Source organism: Sitophilus oryzae, unplaced genomic scaffold, assembly GCF_002938485.1.
Source record: "Sitophilus oryzae breed Bouriz unplaced genomic scaffold, Soryzae_2.0 scaffold_1429_pilon_pilon, whole genome shotgun sequence".
In the NCBI taxonomy this organism is placed as follows: domain Eukaryota; kingdom Metazoa; phylum Arthropoda; class Insecta; order Coleoptera; family Curculionidae; genus Sitophilus; species Sitophilus oryzae.
In genome coordinates this window covers 851,372-864,831 of record NW_022146092.1, presented here as the reverse complement: position 1 = coordinate 864,831, position 13,460 = coordinate 851,372, and the positions used below count along the sequence as shown (strand labels likewise).

Sequence of the window (13,460 nt, the reverse complement as noted above, 5' to 3'; positions counted from 1 at the left end):
CCAGTTAGGAAATGCTCAAATCGTCTTTTTAATCATATCTCAATTTTTTCAAATGGAACGAGGGCGGCTCATTAGCATATTTGGTTTGGCATTTTTTTACGAATAATTTGATACCACACACTTGGTATTTCGAGTAAAATTTTCGTTGTTAGGTGACAAAAGTTGACATGTTATTCTATTCAGTGTTATTTCTATCGAATAAAGTAAAAAAATGCCGAGGGTGCCTTTTAAAAACCAAAAGTAGTAGTCATTTCCGGTGAAACAGGAAGTGACCGAAAACAATTGAATACGTCAATCAATCCTAATTTATGTCATATACTAACATACCAAGTCTCGTTTTTTTAACTGAAAAAATAAAAAAAGTTGTAGGGGTGAGCCACTTTTGAGACGCATCCGGTAGATATGCAAACCATTGTAGTTGAGACCAATTTAGCATATTGTTGAGACCAATTTACCAAGAAATTAATATTAGGTCACTAAATATAAAGAATATTAGATCACTGAATTATGATTAACAAGAATGATATTTACCATTTGATAAAAACGTTATCATTGATATTTTTTTTTGAATTTACAATAGAAATTATATTTACCATTTGATAAGTCACAATTTTGCTTTTAAAATAGCTGAAGAATTCTACAATTTTATTTGTCACTTCTTAGGTATGCTAGATGGCAAAATAAAAACACTAAATCACCACAATACACGAAAACACTTTTACTTTTACACTGGACGCGCGTTTCGCTAACCATGTTAGCATCATCAGCAGATGATTATAAACTCAAAAGTTTATAATCGATCGAGTTTATAATCATCTGCTGATGATGCTAACATGGTTAGCGAAACGCGCGTCCAGTGTAAAAGTAAAAGTGTTTTGGTGTATTGTGGTGATTTAGTGTTTTTATTTTGCTGTGTAACACCAAAGGTTCCAACCCTCAACTGTAATATGCTAGATGACTTAGGTATTCATATTAAAAGCCGACAAACTAATATTCACACCATAAAGCTAGCTCAAAATTCCAAGTAAGAGCGAAACATAAAACGTCCCCGCAATGCAGTTAAAATAAAGAATTTAAACGATTCAACGTTGTTGTATAGTGCGAGATTAAAACGATATGGTGGTACGTAACAGCTGGATATAAATCAAAACAAATTGCGCATAGCAATGTGACAAATAGTAATATTGCACTATTAATCTTGATCTGTAGCTTGACCTCTATCCATTCTTGTTCCTCCGGAGATTAAGAAGCCCGATGCTGATAAAGGAACGATTTAAAGTACAAATCAAGATAAGCTTTTGTGCTGTACTGGTTGCTAGAATGCTGTAATAAATATTGTAGTTGCAAGTTGGGACTGTATTATATTTACAGGAAACTTGTAATTTATGTCAAATAGACATGCAGATCCTCTTTTAGAAAAACTAGTTTCTTACAAACCTAATAGACACAGGGAAGTGACTCAAATAATAAAAATTTCAGAAAAGAAAATAGTAATAACAGTATGGTATATCATTGCAAGTTTTCAATAATTAATAATAGTATATTACACACCAAGGTGGAAAGTGTTTCATTACTCTCGAGAGATTTGACAGTTTACCGAGGCGCGAAGCGCCGAGGTTTACTATATCTCGAGACAGAAATAAAACTTTACACCGAGGTTTCTGTACTATTTTATTTACTACCATCAATATTCTGCAAAATATTTTATTTCATTTAGTATTTTTTTTTAAACATTTTATTATTTTTTCAAAAGTGGTGCACGGAAAAAAAAGTTACAATAATAGGCTCGGAGAATGTCTTACTAGCATTTTTTGGTGATATGAGCCAGAATAAAAAACCTTCTACACTTTGGTCAATGTACAGCATGATCAAAACCATGTTAGCGCTGAGGGAGCGCGTTAACATTTCAAATTGTGGAAAGTTACTTCCATTTTTAAAAATGCAGAATAAGGGGTACCAACCAACGAAGTCTTACACCTTTTCAAGGACAAATATAGACGATTTTCTTCAAAAAGCTCCGCAGGACTTTCTTACTATCAAGGTAAAAATATAAATTTAACCTTTTGACTCTTTTTGGTATGCCCATTTTAGAATCGTATCTAATAACACTCCTGTTGTTTTAGGCGTCGCTGGTAATCTGGTATCTGGGGCTTGCAGAAGCGATTTTATCAAAATAAAATCTTTAAACAAAATGTTTTCGTCCTAATTTAAAAATCTGTATTTACTTCCCGCCCACGGGAGGGAAAAAAAACTTTCCACCCGTGGGTGGGAAGTAAAAGTTAGAAAACTGATATTTTCCATCCTTCAAAAAGTCGGAAATGTCAACATTACTTATGTATATGGTTGTAAATAAACATATTTTTAGGTATTCTTATGTCGTTCTTAAAAGTTTGTAAAAACATACTTTCAGTTAAAAAAGATTTTACTAATATAAGTTCATGATTATCTAGAGCTGATCTAATTTGTGCAATTAAATAATAAAAATGTTTGATGGAGATCGAGACAGGCCTCTTAAAATCTATTTTAATATAGACGACCAATTAGTAAATCTCACTAATAAATTTAAACAATATATAAAATAATTACATAGTAATTGAAGTAAACAAGAAATATTCAGATTTATATCATGGCAGCGTTTTATCAATATTTAAAAATAGATATTCAATTAAGTTTTCTTAATATATCTTCTGAAGGATATCCAGTTTTTATACCTTTAGAAATTACTTGTTTTAAAATGATGTAATTTTTTAAATATAAATCTGAATTATAGTATTAAAGTGACTTAAAATATATTTGTTTCCTAATGTACTATTTTATCCTGGTCTTTTTATTTGTGTTTATTATCTAATATCCTAATAATTGCAGACCAAGGTCGTACTAAATTTAGAAATCGAGATTGTCGATTTATTTGTAGAACAATAATTTTATCAATTATATTATATCAGTATCAGTACCATCTTTTGGTGAAATAAAGAAATTTGTACTGTAGGAAATTGAATGAAATAAAAGGAAATAATTGGTAAGATGGAAAGTGAAAGCATTTAACTTAACCTTTTTATAGAAATGGTGGTCTTCGGAAAAAGCGACACAGTAGTTTATAAAATGTTATGACAGAAAGGTTGTTATAAAACACAATAAAACTCCCTTATTTGACGTAAATCTAAATTTGATCTTAGGCCAGTATTACACTATCAATTTTCTTTGTTAAAGATTTTATTTTATCAAAAAATTTGACAGTGTAATATGTGTGATTTTATAAAATATTGTATAGTAACAATGTCAAATTTTTCATCAAATATCTTCTATAAAAAATCTTTGTTGATAGAAACAAAATTTGATAGTGTAATACTGGCCTTAGTATCGTACGATCAAAAAATAAAACCTCGTCAGACAGCTGGGGAATGACAATCGATGATAATTTTGGCGTCATTAAATAAAAGTTGAAATAAAAATTAACACTATTATAGAAAGATTAAAAAAGGATAAAACGCTTCCAGACAGAAGTCTATCTCCGATTTTTTCTCCAATTTTAATCTACACCATTTAAAAATCATAAGTCAATATAAAAATAAATTACAACTTTCGTAAGGCCAACTGGCAGTAAGCGCCATTAATAAATAAACAAGAGTACGGGCCAAGTAAATGACATCTAGGGCTTGGCCTTGCTAAAATTATCATCCAGTCATCTTCCACGCCGTTTTTATTTTAATTGTATGGTAATATGTCCATGAATTAAAAATTATAAATTTTATAAAAACATTTAACAATTCTTTTAAAATAATTTGATAACATCTTGTAACTTAAATGATGCTAAAACACACTAAAACAACATTATGATGCTTACACTATTTAATTAAATTCGATATAAAAATATGACAATGAACTAGGATTTAAAAATAAATGATAAGGAGTTATCTTTAAACATCTTAATTGGCATTTCATTATTTTTTAAATCTAAATTTCTTGAAGTTTGTATTATATACACAGCAATTTGCAAGTATACAAAAATTGAAAATATGTATTCTATTTATACCGGGTGGTGCATTGACATTAGAATCATAGGAAATCACTTCCCCTGTTAATTTTACAGCGAAGTCGTTAATGGGTATTTTAAAAGTCTGCGTATGCTGAACGCACTGGAACAATTAAGTGTAAACCCACAGAAAACCGTGATCATACCATTCACCAGAAGAAGGAAAACAGACAAACTGAAACCGCCCATTCCTCTTGGTGCGACAATTCCGTTTGCGCAGGAGGTTAAGTATCTAGGATTAAACGTGGACAAAAAACTTAGCTGGACCTCTCATCTGGAAAAAAAACATCAAAAAGGGCTTGCTATGCTCTATGGGCATGCCGCCGAATTTGTGGTAGAAACTGGGGATTAAACCCCAAAAATATGTACTGGCTATACGTGCCAGCCATCAGACCTATTATCACGTATGGTGCAGTTGCCTTGTGGCAGAAAACCAACCAAACAACGGCAAAGAATAAATTGTCGAAACTACAACGACAAGCATGCTTAGCGGTGACTGGTGCCTTCCATTCCACGCCGTCAAAAGCTATGGAAACCCTACTCGACTTACCTCCTCTTTAAATTCTTTTAGAAAGAGAGGCGAGATGGGCATATAGGTTACAATACAGTACAATGCTGAACGCACGTGCCAAATTTGAACCATTTTGCAAACAACTGACAAACCGATTTTAACAAATTTAAGAAAAACTTCTATTTGTAAATCAAAACTGAACAAGTAACAATGCAAAACCAGGCAAATGCCAACATACCTTAAGTTGTCAACCTATGACTTTTGAGGTTTGTGCACAATTCAGATAAGTTTTAAATTACAAAATATATTTCGGGAGTACTAACCGTAGGTACTATAACGTAGTATTGTATACGACAGCCCAGCAAATTACATTTGACAATGATAAAATTATAGGCTGGCAACATAAGGTATGATGACATTTGTCTGGTTTTGCATTGTTACCTGTTCAGTTTTAATTTGAAAATAGATGCAGTTTTTCTTAAATTAGTTAAAATCGGCTTGTCCAAAATTGTTCAAATTTGGCGAGTGTATTCAGCATACTCAGACCTTTAAAAACTCCTTAACGACTTCGATAAAATCAGTAGGGGAGCCAATTTCAACAGTTCAAAATTTGCATGGCATTTTCTACGTTTCCAACGCTGATGCATCACAAGGTGTAAATTTATCCATGGATTTTTATTTATATCGTTTAATATTTAATTTAATATGTAAACAGTAGCAAGATATATGAAAATGATACGTTAATGTCTCATATTTTCATTGAAAGGTAGATTTTTTAAATGTTTGTGGAGATCATAATATAATCTCGCGACATTATCATAATTTTATAGATATACTACCCACAGTTTGTCTCTTTAATCTCACCGTTTTAATAACACTTTTTTTTAAATTAGAAAAATAATTTACTAGACTTTGTTAGTTTAATATTAACATCAGTGCTTTGAACGCGTGGTAGTATGTTTTACTTAACATTCTAAAAATAACAGTCTATCAAGGTCATAGTAAATTTGGAAAATTATAATAGAAGTTATAGTTATTTTCGTCGACCTATAATTTTATCGATTACTTAGATCAATATAAATTTTATTTTAACAAATCAAAAGAGAAGAGAAAGAAAATGAATAATATAATAGAAGAAATCGTCCCATTGCTGCCAAAAGTCACAAACTTACTTTTTATTACTTCCGAGAAAAATGCGTCTAAAAATGAATTGCACTGCATAAAGATGTTATAGTTAGTAACTATTCCGTATTAAAATAAAACATAAATAGCCAGAAATCATAGTTAATGACATTTGCAATCGATTCTCCGCTTCAAAACATAGTTAGTGATTGAATTTGGTTGTTCAGAAAAATGTTAGTTAGTGACTTTTGGCAGCAATAAGACGAAATATTGAATAATATAATTATTTGCAAAAAATATTTTCTTTTGGAAATTTTCAAAGTAAAATAACTCCGTTATTTTGGACTTATGTGAAAAACGATAGGGAGAAAATATGTTTCTTTTATCGAGATCTACCACCCCTTAAAATATTTGCACATATTTCTGGGACACCCTGTATAACTGAACCCTATAGAGGGCGAGTCTTAAATAAGTGCAAATATTTTTAGGGGTAGTATATTTCGACCCCAGAAACTATGAGGTTTTTTTCGCGGACGTTGTTTTTGAAAATTTAGAATTTTTTGGAAAAAATTTTTGAGCTTTTTTTAATTCTTAGTTAAAAAGATAATAACTTCATAATATGGCAACATAAGTAATAGATCAATTTTGCAAGAAAGAAAACCCGGAAAAGATCCAACGGTTTTCAAAATTTAAGCAAAAAATCATTTTTTTTTTCATTTTCAAAGTAAAATATCTGTTTTTTGGACTTATTTGAAAAACGGTAAAGAAAAAATATGTTTCTTTTGTCGAGATCTACCAGCTCTGAAAATATTTGTACTTATTTAAGACACACCCTGTATATTATGTCTATAGTGTAGTATTTATACAGCTAGACAAGGTCAAAAAAATTATGATCAAAGGGACATTGACCTTGACAATTAAAAGTTCTAATTTAAGTTTTCTCGTAAAATTGTTTATCCGACCATAAAAAGCACACTTGATGATAAGTTAATTTTTCATTATGTATTTAACTGTAAAAAATATATTATCAAAGTAGTATTTTTTGTATTTGAAACTTCTAATGACCAGTTAAGCTCCATTAAAGAAATAGAAGTAATTATAAAATGTATCTAAATCAACTTCACCGGCACTGGAAAAACCAATAAATTACATAAATAACCTTAACACAGTATACACAACTCTAATTTCAAACGTATCTATAAAATTAAATTTGAACCTCGGCCAAACAAATTATTAATAGCCAATATATCAAAACTGTTTACATACGTCAGAAGTCTATGATCTTAAGTTAATGGTTTTCCAGAGGAATGGGCCAAAATTGCCTCCGAAATCTCCGAAAGTCATCTTACATTTTCTAAGATAGATTTTTATTAATAACTATGGTATTAAATCTATTTAATTTAAAATTGGAACAAGTTTATTGGAACAAGCATTAGTCTATTTAAACTTTGAAAATGAACTGAACAGTAATGATATACAGAACATTTACGTTATAGAACATCATACCATGGAACCATACATTAAACTTACAGAGTAAATGTTGAATTTCGATAATTCTTCAAGGATTCAAAATATTTTTTGCGGCAAAAGATTCAATTTGTGAATCAAAACATATTAAATTTCACTTAAGGTCAATTTATTTTCAATCGTAACATAGTTCTTTACATAAAATATTGTAATTTCGACAGAGGACATACAAAAAATGACTGAAAATATAGTCTACTTTTGAATTAAAACCACCGTACATAAAACTCGTACGGTGTTAAAACGACAAATAACAAATGTTACTGTCATGAACATTTTCGTTGGACAGGTTATATTTAAAATAATTCTTCATACAAGTAGTATTGACTATTGAGAGTTAAGATATTGTACTAACATATCTAATCATAGCTTATTGAGTATCCAGCTATCCATTTTCACTCGTTTTGGAGAGCACCAATCTTTTACCGTAAGATGAAAATTTCAATGTAAAAGATCATAATATATTGGCAGGGTGGTACTGAATAGGCTTTGCATTCAATAGAAATAAAAGAATCATTAAATGAAAAAAAAAAACATAATAGTAAAATAACTTCCTAAATTTCTATTTCATAAAGTATAAATTGAATTAGATAACAACCTTTTAAAAATATGATAAATTTTTAACTAGATAAAAGGAAAAAATAAATAGAAAACAAACAAAATCTAATGAAGTGTTAAATTAATTAACTTTTTTATTTAATATAAAATACGTACCACCTTTAACTACAACATGCTACACGTATTCATTTTCAGCCATATTGTAAGCCGGGCTTTCGTTATGATATAGTTTCCAAGATGGAGTTACAAGCCGTCTGCACAGATCCGGACTCGGCAGCTGTCAGACTTTCTTTCGACCGACGCGACGTCATATTTCCTCATGTTTCACCATGGATAGACGGTCCGGATTACAATTTATTTTCGAATTAATGACCAAGTTTCAAGGAGGAAAATCCAATAAGAAAGTAATTTATTACAGTTAATGTAAATATAAGACGATCCTCTTAAAACAATATTGCATAAGTTACAAAGTAATATTATTGGTTCAATTAGGCCAGTCGTTTTTGAAGAATGCTTAATTAAAGTTTCTTATGTCATATTTTAGTGATGTTAATTTCTGTTCAAGGAAATGACCTAATGCATCATTTTTATTATATCGTTTGTTTATCAAATAATTACTTTGATCGAAAATTTATTTTTGGAAAGCGGATATAATGTAATATTGTTTTTTTTCTGAATGCATTTTGATAGTTTTATTTGAAATACTTTTAAATATTTATGAAGTTTGCTATACATACTAAAAAAATTATCTAATTTAATATTAAAGTGTAGAACTATATCTCCCCTTACAGATTTAATGCCAGTTCAATTAGGAGTAAACTTAGGTATAATGATTTAATTTCGATTGCAGTTCTTCATTGAATTTTTAATTTCTTCTTTTAGTTTCCTTTTCTTTAAATTGGTTCAATTAAACTGATTACTTTCCAATTTCTGTAGTGGGTTTCCAATTTATATTTAGGAATTATGTTATAAAACAATTTGAAACTATTCTAAACTTGTATGACACAATTACGGTGTTGGAATGGAGAAGAAGTTGACAGTTTGAATTAAATAACCTTAAAGTTGAATTAGATATTTTTATTGGTCCACAGAATGTATGTTGATGATGTTTTAACTTCTCAACAATGGGTTTATTAATGTGAAATGAGATTCAAATAGAAAGTTTGATTTGTAATTTTTATTTAGAATTAGGTTATATAAAATTGTTGTGGTCTTAAAACCAGATTTTGGTGGCAACATGGGAAATAGTGTCTTGGCTTAATTGTTTCGGTGTCCAGAATGAATTTTGATGATGTAGGTGTTGTAGTAAAGGTGGCTGGATGGGAAATGGTCGTACCTTGTATAAGTACTGGTCAAACATCCGGCAAACATCGACGTCACTTCCGACGCAGTAAGTGGCCTCCATACTATCACAGTTCCCGATGAGAGTCGTGATCGAAGCCACAACCGGCTTTAAATGTTCCAGCGTTGTGGGTGTGTGGCACGTCCTGGACTCCAAAGTGATGGTTTGAGATAATCCAGAGGATGAAAAAGTTGTAACGTGCGTGAGAGAGACAGACACAAGCGTTTAGAAGAGGATGGTACGGGAGAACGCACAAGGGTCGCGGCGTGAGGGCGCAATAACGCGCGGCCGGTCGTGGTGGTCACTCTGATAACGTCGACGTCGACAGGAGCAGCGGCGAAATTACGTGTAGTCGGCGTGTCGCGCACGTCGGTCTCACAGAGCTCTGCCAGTCAGTTCCTTTCCGCGATCAGAACGCTGAGGAAGATCGGCGAGGAATACGGCGCGGGTCGACGCCGCCGCGGCCGTCGCCCGCCCCTCCCGCCCCGCGACGCCCTCCCGAGGAGAGCTGCGCCAAGGAGGCGAGAAGAGGCTGGGGCCCGCGTCGATCGCTCGCGCGCTCCCTCTCAAAAATCCATGAAAAAGGAATAAATAATGTCGCGCGCCCCGCTCATGGCGACGCCGGATGGACGGCTTGCGTCGTGTGTCGTCGCACTTCCTAGTGTGTCGCTTCCTGATTCCGTCTTTATCGCTTTTACGACGCTAACACTGTTTGTGGTCATAGAGACTAAGCGTTTGATCCTAAAAATCGTCCTCGTTTAATGATCTCTGAATAAAGATTTAGATGTATTTCTTAATATACACACAACCAAACTTATATGTGAAATCTATTATTTTTCATCATTTTTGAGACGTATGAAAATTTTGTGTTTATGAATAAAACTCAGTCCTGACCAATGACTTTTAATGAAAAATAATCCAATTTTTAGCAATAAAAAAAATTAATCAGTTCCCAAAATAAAGAAAATGGTATTTTTTTGGTTTGTGAAATTATTAAAAAAAAATAAGATTTGATTACATTTTTAACGGCCAAAAAGCAAAAACAAAAAGAAAATTAATTGATAATTTTTATAATCCTTGTTGCGACCTCTAGCCCTTATGCAAGCTTCTATCCGCGCTGGCATTCTTCTTATTAAATTATCAACGTTGTTTTGGAGTATGTTTCCCGATTCTATTAATACTGTGTCAATAAGCTGTTCGAGATTTCCTGAATTGTTTCGACGAGCTCTAACCCTTTTTTGAGCTGGTTGTGGAACACTGTGTATCACCACAAGTGTTCGATAGGGTTTGCATCTGATAAACATGCAGGCCAGTCCAAAACTATGACACCTTCCATTTTAAGATATTCTATAGTCACTGCTGGTCTGAGTAGGTTGCCCTATCGTGCATGAAGTTTAAATTATCCTCAGTTGCAGCTCTCCAAAGACTGACGGTTGGTTCTAGCACTAAATCAACATACTTCCGTTAAAGTTTGTTGAAGTGGTAACAATGGAATCTTTGCTCCCAGATAAAACCTCCCCCTGCAGAACATTACAATTCTTCCTTTATATATTGGTACAGATTTGGCTCCCTGGTCTCGCTGGTCTTCCTGGAACTCTGAGAACCCGAATTCGATAGTCATCTGATCTTAGGCCAATTTTATGGTTTCAGTTGAAACCATAAAAAAGGTTCTTCGCCAGAGCACATCTCTTCTTCTCTATGACAGTTGACAACTGAATTTAAATTGAAGTTAAAACTTAAAGAGAAATTCAAATAACGGCTTATAACCAAGCTAGCTGGGATCTCTGTCGATCATCAAAAATCCATGAAAGACAAATTTAACACTTTTTATGTTCACAGAGAATGAGAGTTTGATCCTGCAAGTTGTCTTTGCTACTTAATTTCATCTCACGATCTCACTCCTAATAATAATCCAAATGATATTTATTTAAATTTGTTTAAATCTATTTTTTGTATTATTGGGATTTTTATTCTAGATATTGTTGGTTTGAAATTTGAAATTTAACGTTTCACCAATTTTTATTTTAGGCATCATCAGAATCTAAAATACATGATCGTAAATTATAATAAATGAAATTTAATTTAAATTCATATCTTGTGAATAAGACCACTAATCTATAAATTGTACGTATGATTTTATGGATGGTTGTGGTTAACAGCTTCCTCATCTAAATGGGGATTAAAATGGACCACTCAAGGTGTTAAAACGTTTTGCAGAATTGTTTTATGGTAGATCGTACGGGTATCGAAAGGGAATAAATTACCCTATGAATGAATATAGAAACTACAGATTATATTTTATATACAGGGTGGTCCGTACTGTATTCCGGAAACTGCGGCAGCATATTCTGCAGATAAAAATATCTAAAAAAGTTTGTATAAATGTGTGTCCTAAAATGCTTAGTTTCGGAGATTACACGGTATAGAAGTTACATTTTTCGATTAATCGATTTTCGTAATTTTTTTTCGTAATTTCGATTTTTTCCAAATAATTTAGGTAAGTAGGTAACGTCAAAATTTGGATGAAAATTGGTATCTTGGAGTTTTTTGACATGAAAAATTTGATTTATGTCAATATTATTGTCAATATGAATATATATGACAAGGATATATAGAAGAAGGATATTCATCTCCCTATAGCGGGCTATGTTGGAAAATATGCCGTATTTTGTCGAGGAAGACGATTTCGTCACGACCAATGAGCGTCGAGTATTTGAAATTGAAAACATATAAATTGACGGTAACCTATGTTTTTTGACTCATTTCACTGACAGATGTGATGAGTTTATTATTGTAATTTATAGATCCAAACGTTTTTTGAAAAAATAATGTATTTTAAAGTTATTTCCTAGAGTTTGGTTTGGCTATATATTATATTCTGGTATTTGTCTACTAATAAATAATATCTTATTTTGTATTTCGATGTATGGAAATCCGCAAGTTTTGTATCTGAAGCCGCAAAGAAATTTCGCTCTATAGTGAGAAAAATGTTATATCTTTTTAGACGTGTAGAATTACAAAATTGGTAATACCACAAAATTTCTTATTTCAGATGTTCTAAATGTGAGTGCATGTCAAAAATTTAAATATATACTTGAAATATTATTTCAAGTTATATGCTTTGACATTTTTTGGAAGTAAACAAATATTGAAGAAAGTGTTGTGCCTTCACAGAATTTAAATTGGCATTAGGAATAGATTTCCTTGATTTAGTAATGATATTGCTCATAGAAATTGATAATGTGAAGAATAACAATACAGGAACATAGAATAACAAGAAAGAAATTCTAGCAGCAAGTTAGGTTATGAGATAAATTTTATTTATATAGTTTGTTTAAAGAGTTTAGTTTGAAAAAAAGGTAAAACAATTATTATTGTCCAGGTCATATTTGATAACTGTTGTTAATTGATAACATATTACAGGGACACAGTAAAAAGACAAAACATTTAGACCCTTTGAAAGAGAAATGTTTGCAATGGATATTAATAAATTCTAGCCAATTTGTACGATGTACAATGCAGGCAATATTTCTGCCTCCTAACGCACTATTCGCGTAAAAGAAGATGTGGGTATTGTATTTATAGGTAGTTAATGATACATGGAATATATTTCTATATTATTGCAATAACTATGTCTTTATGTTGTATTTTTTTAGAACAGATTTATTATTAGTTGGCTAGTGTGTTAGTAGGATAGCCATTGGTAGTTATAAAGTATGAAGTCGTCAGGTATTAATAATAAGAATTGATCAAAGCTTATACATTTATTGTGATATTTATATTGTGAATTTAAGTAGTTAGTTTTGGTTGTTTAATAAACAAATTAATGTGCTTATTGTGTATCTAATTAAAAGAACAATGAAAAGTTGAATACCATAGGGGTATGTATGTTATACAAAGAATTTGCATCAACATTTTTTTGGTTATATACTTGTACTGATATTTGTTTCTTGAACTAAAGAATTATACAGTACCTAGGTACTACACAATATATAATCTGCAGCTACATAGGTAGGTAGCTATTGGTAATTAAATTTTTTATCTAATATAATATCTAACATCAGAAATATTGTTAATTATCAACTATAAACAACTAAGAACTAGAATTATCAACTATAAACACAATATAATATACTGTATCTTAAGCAATATGTAATTATTTAACAATTATTTTTTTTGGGAAATAAAAACTGGTACTAAATTCTTTTTGACTATTTAATTTCTAAGTCACAAATAATGGTGGACAAATAGCAAGAAAATTATACAAGTAAAACATAATTTTAACTTATTTCTCTAATGGAATTTTGGTATTGATCTACTTAGTAGGATATGCAGTTTATCATATTTTTGAATATTTATATTCAATATTG

At 31.3% G+C, this 13,460-nt stretch overlaps 1 protein-coding gene and 1 long non-coding RNA gene across 8 annotated transcripts in view; one reads left to right on the top strand and one right to left on the bottom strand.

The window, feature by feature from the left end:
- LOC115876227 (TOX high mobility group box family member 3-like) overlaps positions 1 to 9,532 on the bottom strand; it is a 348,643-nt gene extending 339,111 nt beyond the window's left edge. For 4 of the 5 annotated variants that reach the window (XM_030891931.1, XM_030891926.1, XM_030891927.1 and 1 more), the window contains exon 1: positions 9,085 to 9,531. Coding sequence is in view for 4 of the 5 variants with exons in the window: in XM_030891926.1 (XP_030747786.1) it covers positions 9,085 to 9,153 (69 nt within the window). In the remaining variant the exon portion in view is untranslated. Of the gene's footprint in view, positions 1 to 9,084 lie in introns of all 5 variants that reach the window. The other variant, XM_030891932.1, reaches the window with a different exon arrangement.
- Positions 9,533 to 12,177: 2,645 nt separating this feature from the next.
- Positions 12,178 to 13,061, top strand: LOC115876226. Of its 3 annotated transcripts, none has more exons than XR_004049117.1 (3): positions 12,178 to 12,449; positions 12,514 to 12,656; positions 12,747 to 13,061. It is a non-coding gene; the product is annotated as an uncharacterized LOC115876226 (long non-coding RNA). The 3 variants fall into 3 exon arrangements; XR_004049116.1 differs by having other exon boundaries at positions 12,514 to 12,675; positions 12,752 to 13,061; XR_004049115.1 differs by having other exon boundaries at positions 12,514 to 12,675.
- Positions 13,062 to 13,460: the final 399 nt, after the last annotated feature.